Source organism: Triticum aestivum, chromosome 1B (genome assembly GCF_018294505.1).
Source record: "Triticum aestivum cultivar Chinese Spring chromosome 1B, IWGSC CS RefSeq v2.1, whole genome shotgun sequence".
NCBI lineage: Eukaryota > Viridiplantae > Streptophyta > Magnoliopsida > Poales > Poaceae > Triticum > Triticum aestivum.
The window spans coordinates 680,055,891-680,069,783 of record NC_057795.1 but is presented as its reverse complement, the minus strand read 5'-3'; the positions used below and the strand labels follow the sequence as shown (position 1 = coordinate 680,069,783).

General features: G+C 48.5%; 1 protein-coding gene across 2 annotated transcripts; it reads right to left on the bottom strand.

The window, feature by feature from the left end:
• Positions 1-8,502: 8,502 nt before the first annotated feature.
• On the bottom strand, positions 8,503-13,854 carry LOC123148637 (uncharacterized). 2 transcript variants are annotated; one of them, XR_006474022.1, is made up of 4 exons: positions 12,175-13,854; positions 11,757-11,849; positions 9,801-11,177; positions 8,503-9,094 (listed from the first exon to the last, which is right to left on the bottom strand). XR_006474022.1 is itself a non-coding variant. In XM_044568117.1 (2 exons), exons 1-2 carry the CDS (start codon positions 9,858-9,860, stop codon positions 8,867-8,869), a joined length of 288 nt encoding a protein of 95 aa, XP_044424052.1. In that variant the 5' UTR covers positions 9,861-10,002; the 3' UTR covers positions 8,503-8,866. The 2 variants fall into 2 exon arrangements, 1 of the variants encoding a protein (XP_044424052.1); XM_044568117.1 differs by lacking the exons at positions 11,757-11,849; positions 12,175-13,854 and having other exon boundaries at positions 9,801-10,002.
• Positions 13,855-13,893: the final 39 nt, after the last annotated feature.

Sequence of the window (13,893 nt, the reverse complement as noted above, 5' to 3'; positions counted from 1 at the left end):
GTCCGTATTGATGGGAATCCCGGAATAAGGGGAACACGATCTCTGCTTCGACAAGACGTGCCAAGGAAACCGCCTCGCTAAACGCGCTGAGATGGAACAATAAAAACAATTTGAAGGCTTGGTAGTGGTGTGACGTTACGCCACAAAATACGTCAGCAGATTGAACTTGTGTAATATTATTCTCTCTACGGTTGTATGTGGAATTTATTTTGCAGAGCCGGACACTATCCTGGTGTTCACAATCTTCTATAAATTATTCGGAGGAGGAACCCGCCTTGCAATGCCGAAGACAATATGCGCGCCAGACTCGTCGTCATTGAAGCCTGGTTCAGGGGCTACTGAGGGAGTTCCGGACTAGGGGGTGTCCGGATAGCCGAACTATCATCATCGGCCGGACTCCAAGACTATGAAGATACAAGATTGAAGACTTCGTCCCGTGTCCGGATGGGACTTTCCTTGGCGTGGAAGGCAAGCTTGGCGATACGGATATGTAGATCTCCTACCTTTGTAACCGACTCTGTGTAACCCTAGCCCTCTCCGGTGTCTATATAAATCGGATGGCTTTAGTCCATAGGACAAACAACAATCATACCATAGCCTAGCTTCTAGGGTTTAGCCTCCTTGATCTCGTGGTAGATCTACTCTTGTAACCCACATCATCAATATTAATCAAGCAGGACATAGGGTTTTACCTCCATCAAGAGGGCCCGAACCTGGGTAAAAACATTGTGTCCCTCGTCTCCTGTTACCATCCGCCTAGACGCACAGTTCGGGACCCCTTACCCAAGATCCGCCGGTTTTGACACCGACAGTGACCAACATGAAAAGGTGTGGCAACATGGGATCCCCTACCATAGGCCCCACTTGCACCAAATCTTCCAGCTGGGTACCCCGTTGAGGATGGCAGTTAACATGGAGGACTAGAAGATGGAGTCTATCCAGTCGCACCATCGGTTGGGAAACCCACAGATCCTTCACAAGCTATGCCAGTCGAGGAGTCAAAGTCCTTTGGCAAAGTCGAGCTTGACGACTAGCGTGGGGGTGTTCCTTTTGCAGTAGCACTAGAAAACCTCGGCGGCGTAGATGAAGGTCTTGGAGAAGCTTCTCCTCGTGATTAACTCCAGTTGGTCGACGTCGATGATGGAGTTGATTTAGCAGGGAAGAAATAAAACTCCACAAATGGCCCTTGCACTTTGTTTCTGCCGTGTTTCTGTATATAGACATGGCAAATTTACCTAAAGGCCAATTACCTAGACAACAACTAGATATTATGTTTTCTGTGTGCTAACACCATGTAAACGACTATTTACAGTGACTTGCACCACTGCTCCAATCAGATAGGCATGTCCACACCTTAATTTCGAAGATATAGAACCATTCGACCATATAAAGGAATAAAATATCCAAACACGATACTCCTAACCTCAAAGAACAAAATATCATCATACTAGTAATTAGCTAGTCAAATATATAGGCACTAACGTTCATAAAGGTTAAGTTTGTAGATTTTAAACCTAGTCAAATCATCCTTCGGCTTCCCTTGGCCATTTAGGCATCTACGAATGATGTTGTAGTTGAAGGAATGCCCTGGTTTGCTTTTTTAAGAAAAGAAGGAAGACCCACGGCCTCTGCATCTGAACGATGCATATAACCATTTTATTAATTATTAATACAAGATCTTACAAAGTCATAAAACAGTAAGACTAAAGCCACCGTCTAAGCAATATCTGTCGCACTCCTATCCAGATGATGAAGGGGCGCTGATAGTCTGGGCCAAATACCAAACAGAGCTTGCAGCCAAACCTAACATCTAAGACCTGAGGTCCCAACCAGGACGCCTGCCGGGTATGGGCACCCACCAGTCCGGCGTGCTCCTTAACCAGGACGCCTGCCGGGTATGAGGCCGCCGCAGCCACCTGCCACCAATCCATCATCAGTGTTGTACTGCTGCATCGACCTTGCCCGGTCTAGCTGCCATCGACGCCACCACGACGCCAGACAACGTCACCATCCTGCGCTCGTCCATCATCAAACGCCCGCCGGCGAGACCCCGCTACTCCATGCCGCTGAGACCCGCCGTTGTCGACGTGGCCATATGCCACACCGCTCCTCCTTCGCGAACACCACATGTTGCCACTGGTCACATCCCCTCCGTCTGCAGTCCCTCTAACCGAGCACCCAAATGCCCCAGGCGGCGCCTCGCGGCTGCCCAATCTAAGGAGATATTGGGTTTTCACCCGGGCATGGGGTCGGGGTAGAGGGCAGGGACCTCGACGGCGCCTGCAAGGAGGAGAACGGCGACCCTGGTCGTCGCCACCGTCGGGATGAATGAGTCATCCAGAGTTTCCTCCGGTTCGATGTCATCTCTACCAGCCCCCGCGAACGCACCAAGGCCAACGACCGTGATCGTAAGCCATGCAGTACAGAGAGAGCCTGCAACGCGAAGGAGACCACTGGCAACTCAATGCCCGCGCGGTCAAGACGTCGTCCATCCACCCTCCCCCCCCCACCACCGCCCGAGGCCGCCGCCCCGACATCCACCCACCGCACACATCCCGTCGAGACATGGAGAAAGACCCACACCGCCGCCACCAGGGAGTAGCACACCGCGAAACCAAGCCGGGCAGGACGAGGCAAGGCCACGCCGTCCATATCCGGGCAAATCCAGCGAACCCTTGCGCACTAGGCGCCAGATCGGAGCCAAGGCGGCCAGATCAAGGGAAGCGGATGGCGGCGCCCGATGCGGGGTGGGGGGCCTCCAGAGGCCAAGGTGGGTGCGCGGGGAAGCCCCCGACACCCACTACCGCCGTGCGGGCAAGCCCGACGACGGCTGCCGGTGGCGGGGGGGGGGGGGGGGAGGTGGAGACGGGAAGGCGGGGACCGGCGGAGCATGGGGTTTCGCCCCTGAGAGCGGACGACGTGGGGGGACGAAGCATGCCCTGGTTTGCTTAATTGCCCATTTGGTGTAGGCCTCTAGATGTTGTTGGTGTTATTACCATTTATTTATTTTCAAAAAAAAGGAAGCACCGATGATAAATGTGAAGTTTGTACTTTTATAGAAATTGTTAATTATGCTTGTCTTCGATGATATTAGTAGCTTCATAAAATGCTTACTTGCTTGGGGATGTGTCCAGCACCAAGAAATATGAACTGAAGTTACACCTCACTCTAGTGCAATTTTCAAGGAAATTTCTTGGTGTGGTGGTTGTGTGTTTTATTTCAGTATCTTTTCTTGCAACCTATGCTTGTTCTTGTGATTCATGTGTTTTGATTGAACAGCCAATGGTTTAACCAAGACTCATCCGCGGAACTTGTTTCAGCTAGATTCCATGCTTGGACATTATTTTGCATCCAGCAACTTATGTGTGGTCACAATGTCTTTTCACCCAGAGCCTAGCTAAGAAGATCAAGGGAACTGAATGGAGGATACCTCCTTGCAAAATTTGTTCATTTGGTTAGAGAAGGCACCAGACTTTGCCTTCTCACACAAAGATGCACGAGGAAGGAGACTTCCATAGCAAAAAAGAAAAATGAAAACTCACAATACGAACACTAAACATCAGTCCGTGATGATACTTGATCTTGATCATCAATGGCTTGCACCACCACTCCAATCCGGTAGGCCTTTTTTCTTTGTTTCCAAATGACCATTCCATTATGTTAGAGTTGTGTCGAATATTGTGTACAAGGTAGATTACAGTTGGACTTGTAGTTGTATTGTGTTTAGATAGGATATGAAGTCGTGTCCTAGTAGGACACTTGTATCCTAGGCCTCTCATATATAGCGGGGATAGACACACAATGTAACATATGCCAACATAATAGCACTGGAACGTAGGGGAAGCCGGCGGCATGTGCCGGTGTCCAGGGCGACCGGGTGCGGTATTGTGACGGTGTCACGGGGAGGAGCGCCCGTAGTCAAGCCCCGGGGATGTAGCCATATAGGTGAACCTCGTTAACAAATCTCGGTGTCGTGCTTTTGTGATTGCTTGGTACTCGGATGATCGACAGTGACCTCGGATTTATCCTAACAAGTGGTATCATGAGCTAGGTTATTCGAAGGTCGTTGTGTTCATCAAGAGATGGTCAAACCGTGTGTTGATTTCGTTTGCCTTGGAGGGCGTTCGTGGATATCGGCGTAATCGGACAGCGGCAGAAAAAAGCAATTGAGATCAAGCGGCGGAACGTGCAGCAGCAGCTAAGTCTCGGAGTCGGATCGAGCACCCGCGCGCGGCAGGCAAAGCAGCAGGCGAGGCAACGGACGGGCGCCGGGCAGCGGCCAGATCGACTAGGAAGCGTCGGCTTGTGGACGTGTCAGGCTGGCTGGTGCGGCTTGATGGAGCCGTGGCCTGAGGTCGAGGCCGTGAGGTGTTTTGATGATCCGAAGGCGTACGTGATGTACCAGAGCCGCAGGTGATTTGTTTGGGAAAAAAAAAAGAGGACCGAGTCCTCGGGCATGTATGACGTGACACGACGAGACGTGAAGCAGATCAATTCAGCGGAAGACAAGATCCATCGTTCTATTCCATCGGGTAGCAGGAGGTTTTGGCAAAGCAATTACTAGCAATTGGAAGTTGAGCCTGGGAGCTAATACACGTGAGTGCAAGAAAGATTTTTGGTAGGAATTTGCTACTGGTGCATCTTGTGTACTTGAGCACATGTTGGAAGCTCGGATATTTTTTCACAACGTCAGTTGTACGAAGAATCATGATGCCATCGGGCATCGGGTTTGAGGTGGAGAAGTTCATGGAACTGGAAACTTTAGGTTATGGCAGACAATGATGGAAGATTTGTTGGCACAACAGGGATGCTTGAGGGCGTTGCGAGAAGTCATGCCAGGTAAGATGGAATTATGTGTGATGGATGGAAATTCGCAGAAGATGATTTGGGAGCCTCAAGCGTGTCATACAGTCGAACGAGTTCGGCTGGGTCGGACTAGATTGTCTGATGGATCGACGCAAGTCGGTTGGTACAGAAGAAGGTGTTGGATCGGTGACGACGACAGAGGAGCGTGATGCTGATGGTGACCGGCTTCTGGGGCGTGGAAACACGTGGCGCGGGCCCAATGTCTTGTGTGGCTTCGACAAGACTATGGCGCGGGGTTGATTCAAGACGGTGCACATGTGAGCTTGAAGTCGACGGGGCGTGGGGTGGACTGATCATCTGCCATGGAGTCATGTTGAAGGTGGAGCTGGAGTCTGGAAGACTTCACTCGGTGCTGCTTGAGGGGCTTCGACGTAAGTGCACAGAGAGTCGAAGCCTATTCAGCGGGAAAAGCGAGGGACACATAATTCGGACTGGAGCCCAGTGGTCTGATGAAAGCGTGAAACTCGTCATCGGTCGGTGATGATCGGTGGTACTCCGCAGTGAGGGTTGAGTGGTGTGGGTCCGCGGCCCTTGAGACTCGACCGGGACAGCGGAGGCTCGACGCGGTAATAGCGGCGAGGCGTGCGGTACGCACGGGACATGGAGACGAGCCAGGGCTCTGGTGGTCATACATGTGATGAGACAACTGCGAATTTGACTCGGGATGACTACAAGCAATGGTGAAATTCCTTCTAGTTTCAGACAGGCGGTCAAGAAATGAGCGGTGATGTTGAGTTCAGGTAACTCTTAAGCGTGACACCCAATATGTGAATTGTTCATTTTCACACAGGTCTGTGATTAGTGTGTGATTGCGTTGGACGGATACTCTGGAAGTTGGGAGCACAAACTAGAGTAACAAGGAACTTAATTTTGCTCGAGTGTTGACTGTGGTCAAGAAAAGGAGGGACTACAAGTTACAGGTGGAGTTATATGGAGTCTTTGAAGTAGCAGCGGTACTCATGGGATAAGCTCAGGTCCAATGTACATGGAAGTTTGACGCATTGACGAATTCAAGGTGGTGGAGAATATTCGCCAAGGTGGAGTTTGTTAGAGTTGTGTCGAATATTGCGTACAAGGTAGATTACAGTTGGACTTGCAGTTGTATTGTATTTAGATATGATATGAAGTCGTGTCCTAGTAAGACACTTGTATCCTAGGCCTCTCATATATAGCGGGGATAGACACACGATGTAACCTATGCCAACATAATAGCATTGGAACGTAGGGGAAGCCGGCGGCATGTGCCGGTGTCCAGGGCGACCAGGTGCGGTATTGTGACGGTGTCACGGGGAGGAGCGCCCGTAGTCAGGCCCCGGGGATGTAGCCATATCGGTGAACCTTGTTAACAAATATCGGTGTCGTGCTTTTGTGATTGCTTGGTCCTTGGATGATCGACAGTGGCGTCGGATTTATTCTAACACATTATCAAATGGACAGCTGGACACCCACGCGCCTCGCTCCTCCCCCTCGCGTCGCCTCCCCCTAGGCGACGCCAGGGCCCCCCGAACCTTAGCGCCGCAGGCTTCCTCTCGCGCCTCCCTCTGCCGCCGCCGCCGGCGGCGGCGAGGGCCGCGGTGGCAGCGAGCCCGACGCCGAAGGCACCTGGGCGGGTGGATGCGGCGAGATCTCATCTGAGGCGGCAGGGGCGGCCCTTCTCGTGAGGTCTGAAGGTGGCGGCTGGGGCGGCGATCCCTTGCCGTGCGGCGGTGGCCAAAGCGCCATGAGCCGGTGGAGCGGCGGCCTTGAATGGACGGCGGTGGTGGCAGCGCCCCATTTGACGGGGTACCTAATTTTCGCGGAGATGGTGGTGGCGGGGACTGCGGATCCAACACCCCGATTGGATCCGCCGCGGGGTGGCCTTCCGCCGACCGACGGCGCAAGGAGGCACGATGAGGAGATGTCGGATCTCCGCCGGTTTACGGACGGCGGCGTTCGTCTTCGTGGAGAGACTCCGCTCGGTTCCAGCCAACCGCGAGATCGGGACGACGTGGCCTCCGATGAAAATGGTGCCTGACTGCGGTCATGGCGGACGATGGCGGCATCTCAGACGTCGTTTCCTTCTCGAGGCATCGTCTTTGCAGGTCATGTCAACCTGATCGGAAGGTTCCGAGGGGAAACCCTAGATCTGGGTCTACCGGATCGGACGATAGCGACATTTCGATGTCGTTCTCCCTCCTGGGGGCATCGTTTTGGAGCAAGTGTGGGGACAAGAGGAGGAGCGGCGTGGTATCTGACACGTCGACAACGGCGGGTCTAAGCGGCATGGAGCAGCGGGGTCTCATCGGTGGGCGTGTGATGATGGACGAGTGCAGGATGGTGGCGTTGTCTGGCGTCGTGATGGCGTCGACGGCGACTAGACCGGGCAAGGTACATGCAACAGTACATCACTAAAGATGGATTTGTGGCAGGTGGCTGCGTCGGCCTCATACCCGGCAGGCGTCCTGGTTGAGGAGTGCGCTGGACTGGTGGGTGCCTCATACCCGGCATGCGTCTTGGTTGGGACCTCAGGTCTTAGATGTTAGGTTTGACTGCGAGGTCTGTTTGGTATTAGGCCTAGACTATCAACACCTCTTCATCAACTGGATAGGAGTAGCGACAGATGTTGCCTAGACGGTGGCTTTAGTCTTACTTTTGTATGACTTTGTAAGGTCTTGTGTGAATAATTAATAAAGTGACTGCATGCATCGTCCAGATGCAGAGGCCCGGGGTCCTCCTTCATTTCTAAAAAAAACTAAAAGTAGATGTTCACACGCCGCCCCTATTGCGAGCCTGAAAGCTTACACTCCAATCTGGTGGGCAGGTCAAGATGAAGAACAATTCGACCTTGAGAAGCAAGAAAATAGCAAAGATTCCAACATCACATACGTCCAGTAGTCCCCACAAAGCGACAACATAGGAAAGGTTCAAATATTACATACTGCAAAGCTGGTTCATATTAGAGCAAGAGACGATATTGCTTCCTAGTAGCGCATCTTCATTCTTCTTCCTGAATCTCAGCCAGTCTCGAGTGTCATGCGCACTTCACGAAGGGTTACATCTTTATGACCATCGACAGGACTGTCCTGGAGAATCTTGAAGACTTCCAAAGCCGTAGCATCGACGTCCTTTTGACATGAATCTTGGGGAATGTCCTGGCAGCCTTCAGATGCTCAGGATCAATATTGGCGAATTCCTTGACAAATTTTCGCTCGTAAATAACCTGCAACAGAAATCGTAAGTAAGACTAGCATGGAACAATTAAAAATACCCTGCTTGCATTGCTGGTTTACCCACAATCTCAATTTGAAGGTTAAAATTATAATCGAGCTGGCAAAATTTGTTCATGCCTTCTCACACAAAGATACCTCCTTGCAAAATTTGTTCATGCCTTCTCACACAAAGATACCTCCTTGCAAAATTTGTTCATCTGGCTAGAGAAGGCAGCAAAGTTTGCCTGCCTTCTCACACAAAGACACCTCCTTGCAAAATTTGTTCATCTGGCTAGACAAGGCACGAGAGTTTGCCTTCTCAAACAAAGATGCCTCCTTGCAAAATTTGTTCATCTGGCTAGAGAAGGCACCAGAATTTGCCTTCTCACACACAGATGCACGAAGGAGATTTCCATGGCAAAAAAGGAAAAAGGAAAACTGACAAATATGATCATCAATGGCTTGCACCACCAATCAAATCTTCTTTCTTTCCAAATGATCCATTCCATTACCATATAGTATTTTATAATTTAAGGAAACTGAGTACAAGCATCCAGCAAATCTTACGAATACCAAGTACATGCCGCCCCTATTGCTAGCCCCAAAGCTTACACTCGAATCTGGTGGGCATGTCAAGATCAAAGGACGATTCAACCTTGCGAAGCAAGAAAATAGCAAAACATCACATCCGTCCAGCAGTTTTGAAGATCGAGACACAGAGCGACAACATAGGAAAGATTCAAATACTACAATACTGCAAAGCTAGTTCATATTAGAGCAAGAGACGATATTGCTTCCTAGTAGCGCCATCTTCATTCTTCTTCTTCCTGAATCTCAGCCAAGGTCCTCAGAGTCATGCGCACTTCACGAAGGGTTACATCTTTATGACCATCGACTGGACTGTCCCGGAGAATCTTGAAGACATTCAGAGCCGTAGCATCGGCATCCTTGACACGAAGTTTGGGGAATTTCCTGGCAGCCTTGAGATGCCCAGGATCAATGTCGGGGAATTCCTTGGCAGCCTTGAGCTCGTAAATGCCCTGCAACAGAAACCGTAACATAAGTAAGACTAGCAAAGGTTGACAAGCTAGCAATTGAAAATACCAATTGAGCTGGCATTATCCAAATTTTGAAGATGAAAGTGTCCTCAATTGAGCTGGCTTTACTCATACTTTTATCTCCTGTTTGTAGCCACTCTAGACAATTTGCAAGGCCCTAACAACCACATGCCAATTATACTGTATGGAGTACTTGGTAGGAATCACACCACAAAACACCAGGCACTACGTACAAGCATGTGTCTTGCTTGCTCGGGAAACCTTAGACTGACAGGAGGGAGGGGAAATTCGTCTCCTTTTCCCTCACCGTCAATTTCGTATAACCACCAAGGTCTACTATACTAGGATATACTTATCATGACAAAGCTTATCAAAGTTGAGAGCAAGCGGTCATATGCTGAAAGAAATAAAACTTTTTTTCACGTTATTAGGTACATAAATCCTCGGAATCAATGTTTCCAACAATAGATGGCCGGATCTGAAGAGTAGATCAATGTCTAAACGCCAGTAATCGAGGGCTTTTGGCCCCAATTCGTAAAAAAACTTAAGATTTGCGCAAGGTTTCTGGCCCCAACTCGAACAACAAAACGGCAAACCCTAGATCTGATCTGGCTCCCACGCCGCTAGAGAGGGAGAGGGAGAGGGAGAGGGAGAGGAAGAGGGGTCGGAGGTAGGAGAGGACAAGTACCGCTGATCTCCCGAGCGCACGGTCGCAAAACCTCCTCAACGCTAGCCGGAGCGCCGCCATCGTCCTCGCCCTCGCTCTCGCCGACTCGATCCGCTTCCTCTTCCTCTTCCTTGCTGGTTGGGGAGAAAAAATGTCCGTCCACCGACCGGCTGGGGCGTGGGCTCCCGTGTATATAGCCTAAGGCCCGGCCCGGCCCGGCCTTCTCTCTTTGCCTGCTGCCTTGCTCCACAACCGGCCGGCCCGCTCTTTGCTTGCTTCTGCCACGGTGAAATTCTTTTTTTACTTTTCCCTTCATGAGATATTTTTTTTGAAACACCATACAATCACACGTATATACTCACTTTATGAACACACATACACTCACTTTATGAACGCATGCACGCACGCACGCACGCAGACTATATCTCTATGGGCACCCCCGTTATTGTTGTCGTTCTTGGATGCGAATATCTAGAGAATGTTCCCCAGGAGAGGAGGCGCCAACGAACAGATAGTTCTCCTAGAGCGAACGATGGAGACAACCCTTCTCTTTATAGTACTTACTTTGTTGTTGTCATAACTATCTCAGTTGGCCTAAGAAAAGCCCAATTTGCTATGAACTAATACCAAGTCTAAAAAGTGATGTTTTGACTTGACTTTCAGTGGCTGAACAAAAATGCCATGACATATATAACAAAAATATCATCATATATAAAATGATTAGATAAAAAATGCCTTAATTTGTGAAAATAGAAGAAAAAAATCATTTATTCACCGCTATGCCTATGTCACAAAGAAAGAAAGTGAGTAAAACTACCACATTTTTTAAACAAATGTAACTATCTACCACTCATATTTCTGAAAAGAAGTTGCCATTCTCACGATTACAGTAATTGTGGAAAACAAAATTGTCATGCCAACGGTACAATGAAATCCCTAAATTAGTTCTATATTTTGAAATTATTGAATTGAATAAAACCATTTAAAATCACCATGTCACCATCAATATGTGCAGGACAAAAAAGAAAAAAAATGACATGTCTTAGGATATATCACGATGAAGAAGGAAAAAAAGGTAAAGTTGCCATCTGACTAATACCAAAACAATATATCATCATCATGATGAAAAAAAAGGTAAAGGTGAGCATTCGGTTCGCTAACACCAACCAATCAGTCTAATTCCCTGAAAAAAGACCAAAAATTCCCCCTCCGCATAGCCGTCGCGCATACTACGCAGGGGTCCCAACCGGAAAGATCACAAAAGTGTTGAATCAGGCTAGCCATGGTCTGAGCTTCCTGACAAGTAGCCTGTCCACAAACCAAAAGATCATCTACAAAAAGGAGGGAATGCACAGAAGCGCAATTTGGTCCAAGAGAAATTCCCCGAAGATGATTGGCCTGCAAAGCATCATTGAGCATGATTGAAAGTTCATTAATAGCAAGGACGAATAAGTAAGGAGACATAGGACAGCCTTGTCGGATACCTCGGAAACTTTTAAAATTTTGAGAAGGTTGCCCATTAATGAGCACAGAGAACGTGGGCGAAGAAATGCATGCATACACCAAATTAACAAAATGACCATGCAACCCTTTACGTAATAAAGCAGAAACAATGAAGTTCCACCATAGACGATCAAAAGCTTTAGCAAGGTAAATCTTAAGCATGAAAGCATCATGTTTCCAGGATTTAAGAGAAAAGGAATGAGCAATTTCTTGAGCAATAATGATATTGTCACTGATACGTTTGCCCTCAATAAAAGCCTGTTGAGCTGGATCAATATAGTCTGGGAGGTGAGGCTTGAGCCTATTAGCCAGGGATTTAGCAATGATTTTATAAAGCACATTACAAAGACTAATAGGCCTATAGTCCATGGGCACAAGAGGAACCAATTTCTTAGGGATGAGGGCAATATTGGTGTCATTAATATGAGGAGAACGAGTAGCAGTAGAATAAAAGTTAGTCACGAGCTGAGTTACCTCATCCCCAATCCAATCCCAAGTAGCTAAATAGAATTCCACATTGAACCCATCCGGCCCTGGAGAAGCATTGAGTTTCATGTCTTTAAGAATCTGTAAAATCTCAGCTTTATTAGGAACAGAGTAAGTAGGGTCATCATTATCATTGCTCCATTGAGCAAGAGGAAAAGGTCTACCCACATTATCATTAGGAGAAGAAAAAATGTATCTAAAATAGTTAACAAAAGTTTGCATGATGGCAGCAGGTTTGAAATGGATCATGTCATGCTCATCTTTGATAGAACAAATAGTATTCCTTTTTCTGCGCTTAAGAACAGCTTGGTGAAAAAATTTAGTATTACAATCACTTTTAGCCGCCCAAGTCTTCTTACTTCGCTGCCTATAGAATTGATTAAGCTTAGAGAGAGTATGATCATACCTAGCAATGAGAGAACTTTCCAAATCATGATTTTGCTGCTGAAGAGGAAGCTGCTGCAGCTCATTAATCTTTGACTCCAAGTCCGCAAGGTTCTGCTGAAGGGTTTTTTTATTTTTACACCAAGTTTTTAAAGACCCTGCCAAAGAGGAAGACTTTGCAACAAAAGAAGTGAGAGTACAAGCATTCCAAGTATTTTTAGCAAAAGAGTGAAAGTCTTTCTCCATGAACCACCAATTTTCAAATTTGAAAGTTTGCTTAGGTTTCACAAATTGACTCTCTGTAGAAATTAAAATAGGAGCATGATCACTGAGAATGATGGGAAGGTTCAACACTTTGGTATTGGGATAATAAGAGCACCATTCAGAGTTAACCAAACAACGATCAAGGCGTCTATGAATAGGTTTGGAAGTATTCTGTCTACCACACCAAGTATAAGCAGGGCCACTGTAACCAATGTCAAACAAGCCACAATTTTTAACAAGCGACCGGAAAGCATGCATACGATAGTAGTTGATATTACCATTACAACCATCCACATCATACAGGATATCATTCAAGTCACCCATAGAAACCATGGGTTTACCTAAATTATCATATACAAAAGTAGTAACTTGGTCCCAGATGGCATTAGTCTGCCTATGATACGGGTCACCATATATACAAATCAGGCAAAAGTTGACCCCAGAAGCTACATGGACTACATTAGCTAAAGTATAGTGAAAAGCAGCTGTATGAATAGAAACTTTGAGTTCATCGGTCCACATAAGCCAAAGACCACCCGAGGCACCTCTAGAAGGAACAACAAATGCATTGGACACATCAAACCTATTGACAAGATCAACTGAACGGACTTTGGAAGATTTAATTTCTGAAACAAAAGTTACCTGAACATTAGTGGGCCGCATCAAATTTGCAAGGTATAGCATGTGCTCACTGCCGAGGCCCCTGCCCATACCTCGACAGTTCCAAGCTATGGCCTTCATGGCGCACGAGGCGCGATAGGGTCAGCCTAACTCCAGCCACCGCCCACCTCAACTACTCCAGATTGAGATGGACCAACCCAAACCAGCAGAGAGGCCTCTCCGCTTACCAAACTAGCACCGAAACCCGACCCTCCAAGTCCGGCAAAGGGAAACAAGGGAGTCTTGACAGGCGAGGAGGGAAGCCATGGGAGGTGGGGCGAACACGGCAGGGAGGACGGAGAGGACAGAGGGAGGACAGGGCAAGGAGAGAGCAGGGCTAGGGGAGGGGGGAACCAGCACTAGATCCGACTGGGTAGATCGCCGCCGGCAAAGAAGCAAGAAAAGGGATCTGGGAACAGAGCGAGCGAGAGCAGCAGTGGGAGATGGAGGCGAGGAACAGAGCGGAGGAACAGGGAGAAGAGTGCAAGAGGAAGCACGGGGATAAGGGAGGAAATCAAAGAGAAAAGGGGATCGACATGTCGCCAGTCGCCGGCAATCGCCGGAAGTCCAGAAACCTCCGCTGCTGTAGCACCGCCGAACGCGGACTTGCGGAGTCAGGCTCCTTTCCTCCTTTCTCGTATCATATCAGTTCCCAAGCCACTGAACTGAGGCATATCTAGCTTGGTCACGCGATCTGCTACTACTAGGCCATCGTGATAGTCTCGCGGCTTTACAACAACGGTTCGTCAAGGAAGCAAACCTTCAATGCCAGACAGCTCACCAGCCTGCACGTCACGAGGATGTTAGACGAGCCGAC

Coding starts and splice junctions, on each gene's coding strand:
- LOC123148637 (XM_044568117.1), bottom strand. CDS start 9,860: ATGGCGGCGCTCCGGCTAGCGTTGAGGAGGTTTTGCGACCGTGCGCTC. Junction 9,095..9,800: donor GTGCGCTCGGGAGATCAGCG/GTACTTGTCCTC, acceptor TTTCTGTTGCAG/GGCATTTACGAGCTCAAGGC.